Source organism: Lepidochelys kempii, chromosome 6 (genome assembly GCF_965140285.1).
Source record: "Lepidochelys kempii isolate rLepKem1 chromosome 6, rLepKem1.hap1, whole genome shotgun sequence".
Classification (NCBI taxonomy): Eukaryota; Metazoa; Chordata; order Testudines; family Cheloniidae; genus Lepidochelys; species Lepidochelys kempii.
In genome coordinates, this window is record NC_136385.1 from 126409192 (window position 1) to 126423203 (window position 14012).

The following is a 14012-nucleotide window of genomic DNA, read 5'->3' on the forward strand; positions in this document are numbered from 1 at the left end:
AAGTTTTGTTTGAATAAAGAAACCTAACTATCTGTAAGGTAGTAACAAGAGTCTTTGCATAACTGTTTGATTTTTACCTTTCGTAATGCACAACATTTTACTGTATGCAGAGCGTTCATCTTGGTCCAAAGACAGTGCCATGCAAATTGCTGCTTGATTTTTTTTTTAAACCACAAGTCCACCCTCTGTAGCCCTGAAGTTACACAAGTGTTACACCATCAGTGTTACACAAGTTATACCATCAGAGGACCCAAACATATCAGCCACGCCATCAGAGGCTCATTCACCTGCACGTCTACTAACGTTACATATGCCATCATGTGCCAGCAATGCCCTTCTGCCATGTACGTTGGCCAAACCAGACAGTCCCTACGTAAAAGAATAAATGGACACAAATCAGACATCAGGAATGGTAACATACAAAAGCCAGTGGGAGAACACTTGAGTCTTCCTGGACATTCTATAACAGATTTGAAAGAAGCTATACTTGAACAAAAAAACTTCAGAAACAGACTTCAAAGAGAAACAGCAGAACTAAAATTCATTTGCAAATTTACCACCATTAATTTGAGCTTGAATGGGGACTGGGAGTGGCTGGCTCATTACAGAAGCAGCTGTGCCTCTCCTGGAATGGACACCTCCTCATCTATTGTTGGGAGTGGACTACATCCACCCTGATCAAATTGGCCCTGTCAGCGCTGGCTCTGTACTTGTGAGGTAACTCCCTTCTCTTCATGTGTCAGTATATTTATGTCTGCATCTGTAATTTTCACTCCATGCATCTGAAGAAGTGGGGTTTTTACCCACGAAAGCTTATGCTCAAATCTGTTAGTCTTGTTGTTTTCGTGAATACAGCCTAACACAGCTACCCTCTGATACTTGACAAGTGTTAGATTCAAATTGACTCTATTTTCAGTGCCAATTTCATAAACTTTCAGGATAGCAGAAGCTGGACTTCATGTCCAAAGTTCATTGTAATGATATATCAGATTTTCGAGAGTAGCCAAGGCCTTGTGCAAGTTTGCATGCTTTTCTATATTTGGTTTTGTTTAATTTGATTGTACAAAGCTGCTGAAAAGTTTAGCTGACATTCCCACTTTCTAGCTCCAGGATTCTACCAATAGGGTTTTTTTTGTTTGTTTGCATGCTTAAAGAAACTGTCCCTTTATATTCTGTGAACTTTCTTAGTGATCCTGAGATCAAGATAGAATGCAGGTATAAAGAAGGAAGATTCATTGTAATTCAGATTCTTCTTCCATCTCTCCTTGTCTGAGCATCAGTTAGCTTCAGAAGTTCAGAGATGTGCTTGCAGAAATGTTTTTTATAATAAAACTCATATTCATTATATGGCATTTGTACTGTCAGTCATCTGCCTTTTTAAGGTTGGCTATTTTAAAAATGCTTGTTTTGGTGCTTGCATGTTAGCTAGTTCTTTAAACTCCTAGATTTTAGAGGTGGAGAAGACCACTAACATCTACAGTGGAGTTGCATCTTACACGGGGGATAGGTTCTAAAGTCCGTGCATAAGGCGAAAATCTCATATAATCAAAATTACCCTTGAAAATTTCTTAAATTGCCCATGAAGTACAATATACTGTACATGGTTTTGTGTATACAACCCTGTACAGTAATATGTATACACTAATGTACAGTATATAATAGAGTACTTGTGCAAAATACAATTTTACAGTACTGTATTTTTAATTACAGGGGATAATAAGGGGGGGTAATTACAGGGGGTCGTCAGAGCTTGATGCTGATCCAGGAGACAGAGGTGACGGAGAGCGAGTTGTACACTAAGTGATTGGCTCTGGTTCAGCTCAAGAAGTTGATTGCGTAGACTCATCTGCTGCTGGTTGTTTCACCTTGAAAAACATGGTGATCGGCAACTGTCGCTGTTGTCTCTTGAGCTGCTCAAACATTTCTTGATACGGTCTCAAATCGTCCCTAATGCTACATGTGATTTTTGAGGCTTCGTTCCATAGAGGGATCATATTCAGAAATTAAATCATTCAAGTCTTTTGCCGCTTGGAACACTTCAACAAATTTATGAAGATTCCAACTTGCTGGCTCTTCTTGGTGGTGGTGGTCGTCGTCATCTTCGTTTTCTGTAGACCATTTTATCAGTTCCTCTAACTCTTTTTGTTAGTCAATGTTTTTTTTTCTCTATGGCTCTCAATTAATTCTTCAATTTTTTCCTCAAGGCTGTCGACGAAGCCATCACCACCCACTTGCCTGGCCACCTGAAAAATGCATTTCACTTCTTTATCAATGGTCAGGAAACCCTTAAAATCATTCACACATTCTTTCCATAGGTTTTGCCAATATGCATTGACTGTTTCAGGCTTGATTGCATCCATTGCCTGCTTTAATATAAGCGATGCAATCGGCAGTGTTGAAGGACTTCCAGCACATTAAGATTGGGATCAGCATCCACAGTGCTACGTGTCCATGAGAACGTAAGCCTCTTATACGTGGCCTTGAAACAGCGAATCACACCTTGGTCGAGAGGATGGAGGTGGTATTGGCCGGGGGGGGGGGGGGAGACTACTTCAACGTCGTTATTCGCAAACCGGAGTGCCACAGGGTGGCCAGGAGCATTGTCTACGATCAGCAACACTTTAAAGTCAAGTCCTTTCTCTTTGAGGTACCGCTTGACCTCCAGAATGAAACACTTGTGGAACCAATCCAGAAATAATGCTGCCATCACCCAAGCATTTTTATTTGGTTGCCAGAACACAGGCAGGAGATTTTTGTTCTTGCCTTTTAGGGCACGGGGATTTGCAGCCCTGTAGAGCAAGCCCGGCTTTATTAAATGCCCAGCTGCATTGCCACAAAGCAACAGTCACACGGTCTTTAGCTGCTTTGAAGCCAGGGGCTTGTCTTTCTGATTTCGAAGTGAAAGTGCAGTTGGCATTTTTTTCCAGAAGAGCCCAGTCTCGTCAGCATTAAAAACTTGTTCCGGAAGATAGCCCTTTTCTTCTAGGATTTTCTTTAATTGTTCAGGGTAGGCTTTTGCTGCCTTTTCATTGGCAGAGGCAGCTTCACCAGTGGTCTGCACATTTTTGAGGTTGAAGCGGTTCCTAAAACTGTTAAGCTAACCGTGGCTGGCTTTGAATTCCTTCTCCTCAGAAGTCTGTCCCTCTTCAGCGGGAGGTTTGAACAGCGTGTAGAGGCCAAGAGCCTTTTCTCGCAACATGTTGCCATCGTTAGGCACATGTTTACGGTTCATGTCTTCTAGCCATAAGTTTAATGCCTTTTCAGTCTTCAGTCTTGGAGCACTTGATGCCAGCTTGATGAATTTTTCTCTCTAATCTTGATGGCACGGATGCTAGATTCGCTGCGGCCATATTTACGTGCCGCGGAGACTAACATACCGTCTCTCAAAAGTCCAACACAGCCAGTTTTTTTCTCCAGTGTTAGAACAGATCACTGTTTCTTCAGTTGAGCACCAGATGAAGTAGTTGGCTTGCATTTAGGGGCCATGTTGTACGAAAAATACGTATAGTATCTTTAAATACTAGAATCACACTCCAGTGCAGTGAGATGCTCACTATATGAGGCACGAGGGAACTGAGACTGACTGGGGGAACAGTAGATTCAGGTCTCCCATCTCACGCTCACTCCGGGGCATACGCTCATTGAGTGGAATGGTGAGTGGAATCACCCGCACTATTTACAGGTACCTTATTTTTCTTTGCCAAGCGCGTATAGTTGAATTGATGCAAGTTAAATGCGGGTGTGATATGATTCGCCTGTACTGTAAAAAGACTATTGGCTGTAACTCAGGTCAACTAATTCTCTGATCATAAGAGAATCTGCTTTTAATATAACACCAGAGGATTGGCAAAGCCTCTCCATCAATGGATGTACTTTGCAGCGCAGTTTTAGTAAGCTTCCTTTTCATTGTTGATAAAGTCTGAAATCCTAACAAAAGCTCAAAAGGGTTCTTCATCACTGGAATTTTCAGTCAAGACTGGATGCTTTTCTAAAAGGCATCTAATTCACCCAGAAATTGTGGGGGTGGAGTGGAGAGTAGTTCTGATTTCCAGTGTAACATAGGACATAGATCAGTCTGGTGCCTTCTAGCCTTAGAGTCTATCAGTCTATGAAATACACAAGTGATCATAGAATCCATAGAACATCAGGGTTGGAAGGGACCTCAGGAGGTCATCTAGTCCAACCCCCTGCTCAAAGCAGGACCAATACCCGACTAAATCATCCCAGCCAGGACTTTGTCAAGCCTGACCTTAAAAACTTCTAAGGAAGGAGATTCCACCACCTCCCTAGGTAACACATTCCAGTGTTTCACCACCCTCATAGTGAAAAAGTTTTTCCTAATATCCAACCTAAACCTCCCCCACTGCAACTTGAGACCATTACTCCTTGTTCTGTCATCTGCTACCACTGAGAACAGTCTAGATCCATCCTCTTTGAAACCCCCTTTCAAGTAGTTGAAAGCAGCTATCAAATCCCACCTAATTCTTCTCTTCCTCAGACTAAACAATCCCAGTTCCCTCAGCCTCTCCTCATAAGTCAAGTATTTCAGTCCCCTAATCATTTTTGTTGTCCTCCACTGGACATTTTCCAATTTTTCCACATCGTTCTTGTAGTGTGGGGCCCAAAACTGGACACAGTACTCCAGATAAGGCCTCACCAATGTCGAATAGAGGGGAACGATCATGTCCCTCGGTCTGCTGGCAATGCCCCTACTTTTACAGACCAAAATGCCATTGGCCTTCTTGGCAACAAGGGCACACTATTGACTCATATCCAGCTTCTTGTCCACTGTAACCCCTAGGTCCTTTTTTGCAGAACTGCTGCCTAGCCATTCGGTCCCTAGTCTGTAGCCGTGCATGGGATTCTTCTGTCCTAAGTGCAGGACTCTGCACTTGTCCTTGTTGAACCTCATCAGATTTCTTTTGGCCTAATCCTCTATTTTTGTCTGGGTCCCTCTGTATCCTATCCCTACCCTCCAGCGTATCTACCTCTCCTCCAGTTTAGTATCATCCGCAAATTTGCTGAGAGTGCAATCCACACCATCCTCCAGATCATTTATGAAGATATTGAACAAAACCTGCCCCAGGACCGACCCTTGGGGCACTCCACTTGATACCGGCTGCCAACTAGACATGGAGCCATTGACCACTACCCGTTGAGCCCAACAATCTAGCCAACTTTCTACCCAGCTTATAGTCCATTCATCCAGGCCATACTTCTTTAACTTGCTGGCAAGAATACTGTGGGAGACGGTGTCAAAAGCTTTGCTAAAGTCAAGGAACAACACGTTCACCACTGTCCCCCTCATCCACAGAGCCAGTTATCTTGTCATAGAAGACAATTAGATTAGTCAGACATGACTTGCCCTTGGTGAATCCATGCTGACTGTTCCTGATCACTTTCCTCTCGTCTAAGTGCTTCAGAATCGATTCCTTGAGGACCTGCTCCATGATTTTTCCAGGGACTGAGGTGAGGCTGACTGGCCTGTAGTTCCCAGGATCCTCCTCCTTCCCTTTTTTAAAGATGGGCACTACATTAGCCTTTTTCCAGTCGTCCGGGACTTCCCCAGATAGCCATGAGTTTTCAAAGATAATGGCCAATGGCTCTGCAATCACATCCACCAACTCCTTTAGCACTCTCGGATGCAGCGCATGCAGCCCCATGGACTTGTGCTTGTCCAGCTTTTCTAAATAGTCCCGAACCACTTCTTTCTCCACGGAGGGCTGGTCACCTCCTCCCCATGCTGTGCTGCCGAGTGCAGTAGTAGTCTGGGAGCTGACCTTGCTCATGAAGACAGGGGCAAAAAAAGCATTGAGTGCATTATCTTTTTCCACATCCTCTGTCACTAGGTTGCCTCCATCATTCAGCAACGGGACCACGCTTTCCTTGACTTTCTTCTTGTTGCTAACATACCTGAAGAAACCCTTCTTTTTACTCTTAACATCTCTTACTAGCTGTACTGTACTGTAAATATTTACTTTATGAATGAACCTCTAATTTTGGTAAACTTTTTAGGAATCTCATGCATACATGTAGATGACCACCTGTGGAAGGATTTGTTTTTTATTTGCAATAAAAATATGTATAGCGGACTTTCATTTTTGATTAAACTTTTTTTATGCTGACACATAGCCCACTATCTTCAAAAAATGAATCCCCAAGTGCAGTGGAGCAGCTTTCAACACACCAGTTGAGGGTATGGGGAGCATTTTTGTCACTAGTTTTGGCAGCTGACCTGACCCACAGCATAATTTTAGAATAACCTCAAATCTTGTAGATGCTGTTTTTGCTCCAGTGATCCTTGCTGGCAGAGCACACTGTGTGGCTCGACTCTGTATGTTGTTGTGAGAGGGGAGGGGTTAGAAGTGTGTAACCAGTTCTAAACCAGCCAGGGATTCCCCCCACACTTGGGAAGATCCTCATTTGCCCACTTAAGGCAACTTTAAGTCCCCTTTGCACCATTTAACCAGTGCAAATGAGATTTTGGCAACACTAAGGATCTGCCTTACCACACCGGGTCTAATGTATTAAGACGTCAAGAGAGACAAGGTGATAATAGGAGGACTGAAGAAGGAGAGAACAGTGTAAGCAATAAATCCTAACATTGTTCATGAATTGCGCTCTCCCTTGCCTCATGTCAAGTAAATCTAACTAGCTTGTTGGATTATGAGGAAGGAGCTGTGTCATAATTCTCTATGTATATTCTCCCCCTATGGAATTGTAGACAAATGTCAAGAAGTTCACTGTAGCACTTGGATTGTTGTTGATATACTTATCTTAAAAGTGTAATGGGGGAAACCGCATTTGTCATGTCTGAAATACAAAAGACTCAGAGGCAGTGTCATACAGCATGTGGGAGTGTGGACTTCCATTCTGCGTTTTGCAACACGCAGTATGTGCTGCAGGGGTGTGTGTGTGGGTTATCTGAGATGCCTTTGGTTTGGTGGGGGGGTCCCCAATTTGAGTTCTTTTATAAAGAGGCCTGATTTTCAAAAAGTCTGTGGTATCTTAATGTTAGTACAAGCTATTTGTGATGGGGTAGAGTATGGGGTTAAATCCCATTTTTTCACTAGATTACTCTGAAAGGAAGGTTTAAAAAAATCATGCTTCTGTTTGAAAACCTCATACCCTATTGTTTATAGGTAACAAGTGAGGAAATATCGTTCTCGTTTTATTCATTTAAGGGCACTTTGTGTAAAATTAGTTACACTTCTGTCCCTGTGTAGGTGACCTGTTTCATCTTTTGGTTGTGTGGATCTCTTGTATTGCAACATGGGAGATAAACCTAGGCAATGACTGTAAAACCTCAAAAATTGACAAAAGAGATGAGCAGCAGATGCCTTCAGTATGAGATCTTGGACAGGGACTTAGAAACAACCCAGGTCTCTCTACCCTGCTACTGTCTGGCTGTGAGATCCTTAGTAAGTCACTTGAACTTTCTGTTCCTCTGTTTTCCCCCTAGCCTTTGTCTTGTCACTAATAATTAATATTGCGGTGGTGCCAAGAAGCCCACTGTACTAGGTGCTGTACAGATACTTAAGAGACAGTCCCTGCCTCAAGGAATGTCTTCCAATCTAAGTAGAAGAGAATAAACAACAGATGCATGTAACAGACAAGGGAAGCGCAAAGAAACAAGGAGACAAAACTGCTTGCTCAAAAAGCAAGTGGTTACAACATACTGGTTTGCTAACTGCTTAGGTGCTGCCAGAAAAACTGTATAACTGCTCACTGTATTTCTACAACCTCAAAAAAACAACGGGACAGTGATTTCAGTTGTGGCCACTAGGTGCTATTGGAATACAAATAAGGTATCTTAAAATACTTATTTGAAACTGACTAGATTTCATGTTTGAAAGAGGTGAGTGAGACCATATCGATTGTTGGACCAACTTCTGTTGGTGAAAGACCAGCTTTTGAGCCACACAGAGCTGTTCAGGTCTGGGAAAGGTACTTACACTGCATTTAACAACAGATTTCATGTTGACTGCCACTATTTTAATGAATATATTTTCAAGTAGAAATGGTTCTTAATCTATTTTCTCAAATTACTTTTCCCCTCTAGATGTCAAGAAAGATTGGTCAGATCATGCGCTATGGTGGGAAAAGAAGAGAACCTGGCTCCTTAAAACTCACTGGACCTTGGATAAGTATGGCATACAAGCTGATGCTAAGCTCCAGTTCACGCCTCAACACAAATTACTCCGCCTTCAGCTTCCAAATATGAAGTATGTGAAGGTGAAAGTGAATTTCTCTGATAGAGTCTTCAAAGCTGTCTCTGACATCTGTAAGACGTTCAGTAAGTATCCGATACTTAGAAAACTAAGAGGCCTTCTTCTGGTATCTAGACAGCTGTAATTGCTTAGTCAGTTTAAAGTGGCATTTATCTGCAGTGTCCGCCTTGTGCAAAATCAAATGTGAAGTTTAACTTTTTTTTTCCTGTCTTGGGTTACACATGCTGGTGCTACCTGATGTTAGTGGGGTTTTATTTTCCCCCTTTGTTTTACTGTCTGACAACAATCTGGGAATAAAATAACTTGGTTTTTATGAAAATCCAGTCGTGTAGGTGTAATTACTTAGTTGAAAGTTTATACACTTAAGGACCATCAATTATCTTAATTGGTTAAAAAAAAATATTTTGCCCATCAAGATAAAACATAATTTTTAACAAATACAACCTAGAGAAACAGTCCTTATTAAACAAGGCTGTACTCAAATTTTGTCATTTTGTTAAAATTGTTGGAGTTGCCTCTTAATTTGGATGTAAAATCACACTGGATAACTTTATTTAAAAAAAGCCAATTTCAGTTTAGAGGCTGACTTGTTGTTTATCTGCCAGGCTCACTGCTTCTCCAATGGAGAAGCAAATTAGTGATCAAATGAGGGTATTTCACCACAGAACCATTTGGTATTTCACCACAGAACTGTCTGGTGCATTGGTTCCATCTTCCCCTGCTGAACGTACTTTTGTTTTTGTTCTGCCTGATGCATGTAGAACAGTGTGCCCAAAGCCTATGGATAGCATTGAAAAATATATCGATCCCTCCTACCCCTGGCTGAAAGAGAGACTCTAGGAACCCTCTACCTGTACACTAGGCTTACCGCTGATGTGATTGCACTTCACTTCAAAGCTCCTGTGGAGATCCCCCCACTACCTGTCCTGGGTGTTCATGGGTCTCCAGGGTCTAGTCCTTCTCTCTTCACTTGCCAAATTGTGCATATTAGTAATACATTCTGATTTGGCGGAAGTATGTGTAAGAGGTAGATATATGTAAATATCTAACTTAGGTTTTTTACTTCAGTTTCGTGGTTACTGCCTTCTAGTTACCATCTCCTCATCGCAGTCTGTGTTAGTCTTGCTTCTGTGGGAGGATTGCACTGCTTTCCTTCACTCAAGGGCAGTCTCCGTTCCAAAAGGAAATGAGCATCAGAGTGCTGTCTTCCGAATCGGAGTGTGCAATTTGAGCTTTGTCATAGTAAATCTATTTTGGTTTTCAAAAAGAAGATATGGATTACTCTTGGTTGACTCATTCATGTCATTAGGCAGGAAGTGTTCAGCTATAAGTGAACTGTTACGACATGGCCCCCAATACATAAATAACAATGTTATCCACAAGCTATGAAGCTGATGAAGATTCTTTATAGTAGCCTTTTTACTGCTGTTTTAATGGCAACTGAAAATTGCTACTTTTTAAAAAATAAAGCTTAACCAGCATTATTTTAGAATAAATACCTTGTTTTTACTTTTTTAAGACCTTATCTATCTAGGTATTAAACTCTTTCTTGCTAAAGATGTCACGAGGTCCTGCTTTGTTGCTAGTGAATTTTTGTAACAATGAGTCACATCAGGAGAGTCTGATGTAGACAGTCACCCAAGGAAAGCTTTTTTTTTTCTTCTTCTTCTTCTTACTAGCTGGTGCCACAAAACATTCAGAACCTTAAAAGGGCTCAAACTGTAGTAGTTATTTTGTTGGGTTTTTTTGGTGTATATTTTAAGAAGGAAACATTCAGAAGTCCCTTAGTTTGGAAATAACTTTTCTTCCATCCTACTCTATGGCAACCTTCTGTAGGTGAGAGGTAACTCTTCATTGCAACTGGGTGCTATGCAGGAAACACTCCTAATCTCTTGCCTCTCTTCTCCCTGCCACCCCCCAACCTTTTGAAGAGTTTGAGTACTGAGGCATGTTGGTTTTGCAGAATTTCTTCCCAGTCCAAGACGACAGAGAATGCCCACTCAGTAAGTGGGCTGATTGTTTTGTCTTGTCAAATCTGCCCAGGGAGTATTTGTTACTGAATGTCTGAGGGGAGAAAGCCGGTTATCCCAAGCATGGATTCACATTTTTCTTACTGAGAAAAGAATCTAAAAGGTCCCCTGGGTGTGAGAATGGGGTCTCTAAAAAATCAAATGCCCTGCTGTTCTTAAACTACTTATTGGCTGGTTAGATGAGGTGAAGGTTCTGGGTTTGTTTTTTCATTTCCCCTAAAAGGGTGTGGGTAGCAGGAACCTAACTAAGCCCCTTGGGCAAACAATCTGAATTATATTGCTCAAAACATTAAGGGTTTCCACCAGCATCCTCTGTTCTTCCCTAGTGGCTCGCTGAGTATTAGACTTGGTTTTAGGGGGGCTAGCTCATCCCAGCTCTTTACAGTACCTCTTCTCCTGGGGCATGGAGTTGTGTGTGCGGGAGGTTCCTCTCTTTTTAAAGAACCCTGGATTTTACTCGACCTGACATGTCGGACAACAAGTTTAGCTTCCCAGAAAAGAAACCTACATCTAGTTCCAGTTTTGGGGAAACCGAAGAACGGTTTCCTTTGTATACTGAGTAGTAAGCCCAAGCGTTCCTTCTCAGCCCTAAGCATGGGTTCAAAGACTTTGAGCAATCTCCCTTCTGCTTGCATCAAGGGAAGTCTGAAAGAGGTTGCATTTTATTTTTCAACCCAGTAGGAAGCTGCCATCTTGGCTTCTTGTGTCATTTTCCATCATTTCTCAAGGGTATCCTGTTTGTGTTTTTTCTCACGCTTCTTTTGCTCTCCAGAATAATGTCTTCTCTCCCCTCCCCTTTTCCCAGGTCAGGAGAAAGAGGAATACGAAATATAAAACTCTAAAAGGAGATGATGGGTTAAAAAGCATTTCCTATGTTGCAGTTCTCTACTGCTGCCAACCTCTGTAGTATCTGAGTGCAGATGGGGGAGAGGCTAATTTTTGTAGCCAGTATTTTGCTGATTATTTTGAGATTTGTCCAGTTTAACCCTGAAAATAGCCAATAGTAATCCCACCAGTGGTACTTACCTTCCTGCAGTGTCCCCTTTTTATCTGACTTTAAAAATGGAGCCATTTATAATCCAGTGTTGTCTGAATCAGAGTGCAGGAGAAAAACTGTTTTAATGACTAAATCACTCCCTTGTGTTTTGGCTGTAATGGTACGCTTACTTTTAACCCCCAGAACACTTAGGATCCACTGAATTGTATAGTTAAGTGACTGTAATCCTTGATGCTGTGAATCATGGTGAGCAAGCTAGTTAAGTAGTTATATTTTTAGAACATTACATTTAACAGGTGTATTGTTGTTGCATTTGAAAGGTGAATTTATTTATTAAAATTACGAAATGTCAGAATTAAGGTTGCACAGTGCACCTTAATTTGGCCCCTTGTATGCATGCATTATGCTAATTACATGATCACATATTATTTTTCTTTTCCAAACGTTCAATTCCGTGCACAGGATTGTCACTGCTCACTTAATGAGCAGTAATGGAATATTTTTGTATTCTCAGGTTTCAGAGTAGCAGCCGTGTTAGTCTGTATCCACAAAAAGAAAAGGAGGACTTGTGGCACCTTAGAGACTAACAAATTTATTTGAGCATAAGCTTTCGTGAGCTACAGCTACTCTTTTTTTTTTTTCTTTTTGTATTCTCAGTGTTCAGTGTGTCTCCATCCTTTATTGATTGCACACTATATACAATCTATGTATTCAGAGCAGAAGTATTAATTTCCTCATGAGGGTTTCTGTGGTGCTCATCATTGCAGAATCTGAGTGCTTCACAAATATTTTATTTTCACAGTCCCCCACCCCCCGAGATGAGGTGGTATTACTATCCCCATTTTATAGATAAGGATCTGAGACACGAAGACAAAGGTCAAAAGTATCCACTAATTTTGGGCACCCAATTTGGAATGTCTTGAATCGGTTTTCCCTCCTTTTTCCCTCCCCCAAGTTTACTTAGCATTGTAGAGCACTTTCAGAGCGCTACTCCCACCAATTTCAGGTACAATTGTGAGTGTTCTGCATGTCTGCAAATCAGACCCTACAGTCTCCATTCCAGCACCCAGAAAATGAGGAATACACAAATAGTGACCACCTCTGGAAAGTTTTTGTTTGTTTAAGCAATTCGACTAGCATCACATAAGAACTCTGGAATAGGAAGCGATAGGATTCAGTTCCCTAGGACAGTATTTAAGTGCCTTAACCATGAGACCGTTCTTTCTCTTCCTCTAATCCCCTGTGTCCTTCACTACACATCTTCCAACAGGAGACCTGTCTGAGCTGCTCAGCAAGTAGGTCCATAGCAGCTGCTGAGGGGGAAGAACTCCTAGCAGGATCCGTACTACACAATCCACACCCGAGTGTGCAGGTTGTAGAGCCCCCATTGGTGCACCAGAGGATGGTTCTGGCTGATGGTATCAGACTCTGACCTCCTAGACTATGATGAGAGGGAGTGTGTGTGCTTCTTACCGTCCATTTCCTCGCTGTCGTGTCCTGCCCTCACACCAACTGGCGGGACCTGCTGCCACCTGAGGAGGGCAAGGAACCCCTGTGGACCAACCTTTACTCCACAGCCCTCTAGGGATATTAGTAGGCAGCTTTTCCACGGAGCCATGAGCGCAGGCGTGTACCTGGCACAGTCCACAAACTCCCCCAACATCAGTCTATCTTTTGCAGCAAGAGGGAGACACTGGCACGCCTCTATGTAGGGTGCGTCAGGTTGCAGCCCTTCTTTTGGCTCCTCCAGAACCTCTTACTGAGGTTCTGGCTGTACTTTTCCCTGCACTTCCTCATTTATGCACACCCCATCCATGGCCCCACAAAGTTGCAGGACCTCCTCAACCTCCTCCTGGCACCAACCAAGATGGCCATCCATCAGCCCAAGAAGAGGAAGCTGGGGGAGGGGGAGAGCGGTGCGCTCTACGACTGTGGGGCTTATTTCTGTTCCCTTGTTTGGTCACATCTCCAGGCAGAGGTCCTCTGGGCTGTCCCCTCTGACTCCCTAGTGGACACTGTTTTGAGTTCTCTGCTTGGTGTCTCCCTCTGGATCCTTTGACATAATTCCCGCCCCTGTTTCTTCATAGGAGACAGGCCTTTAGTTGTGGGTAGGCTTAGACTTGTCTGTGCCAGTACAACAAATAGTAAATAACTTCCAAGTTGTGCACAAAATATGAGACAGGTCCTTCAGACAACATCCCTAATTCATCCCCAGAGCAGGTCCATCCGAAGTACTGAATAAGGCAGGTGTCTATATTTAAAAAAAAAAAAAAAATCATGTAATATGCAATTAAACTCCTATGCCCAAGGTGGCCAAAGTAAGATTGCAAAGGCAATCTGAATTCTGGCATTTCCTGACTTGTGAGTGCTTGACTTTTTGCCACCTTACTTAATGGTGTGTGTTTTTTAACAGTTTTTGTCTGCAATTTCCTAGCCTTTTTTAAAAAAAAAAAAAAAAAAAAAAGCAAACTGAAGAAACAAATTCCATCATGTGGCATCCGTTGACAATCATAAGGGTCACTGGCAGGGTTTTAAATGCTCTGCCTAGACTTTACTCCATTAGTTTAAGCAGCAAACGATAGCAGTAGAAGGTTATAATCCTCTGTAAACCAGCACTGAGTGGGATCACGTGCCCTCTTTGCCACAGGGTTTCACAGATACTTGCTGACAGCAAAAGAACAGTGAGATTCAGGAATCCTGGGTTCCCTAAAAGGGAACGTGCTCTATTTTTCTGGTACAAACTCTTCTGCCCAT

At 42.4% G+C, this 14012-nt stretch overlaps 1 protein-coding gene across 6 annotated transcripts in view; it reads left to right on the plus strand.

The window, feature by feature from the left end:
• Positions 1 to 14012, plus strand: part of FERMT2 (FERM domain containing kindlin 2) — a 100585-nt gene that overhangs the window by 34043 nt on the left and 52530 nt on the right. For all 6 annotated transcript variants that reach the window (XM_073350112.2, XM_073350106.2, XM_073350108.1 and 3 more), the window contains exon 3: positions 8063 to 8296. In XM_073350112.2, the coding sequence (XP_073206213.1) occupies positions 8063 to 8296 (234 nt within the window). The remainder of the gene's footprint in view (positions 1 to 8062; positions 8297 to 14012) is intronic.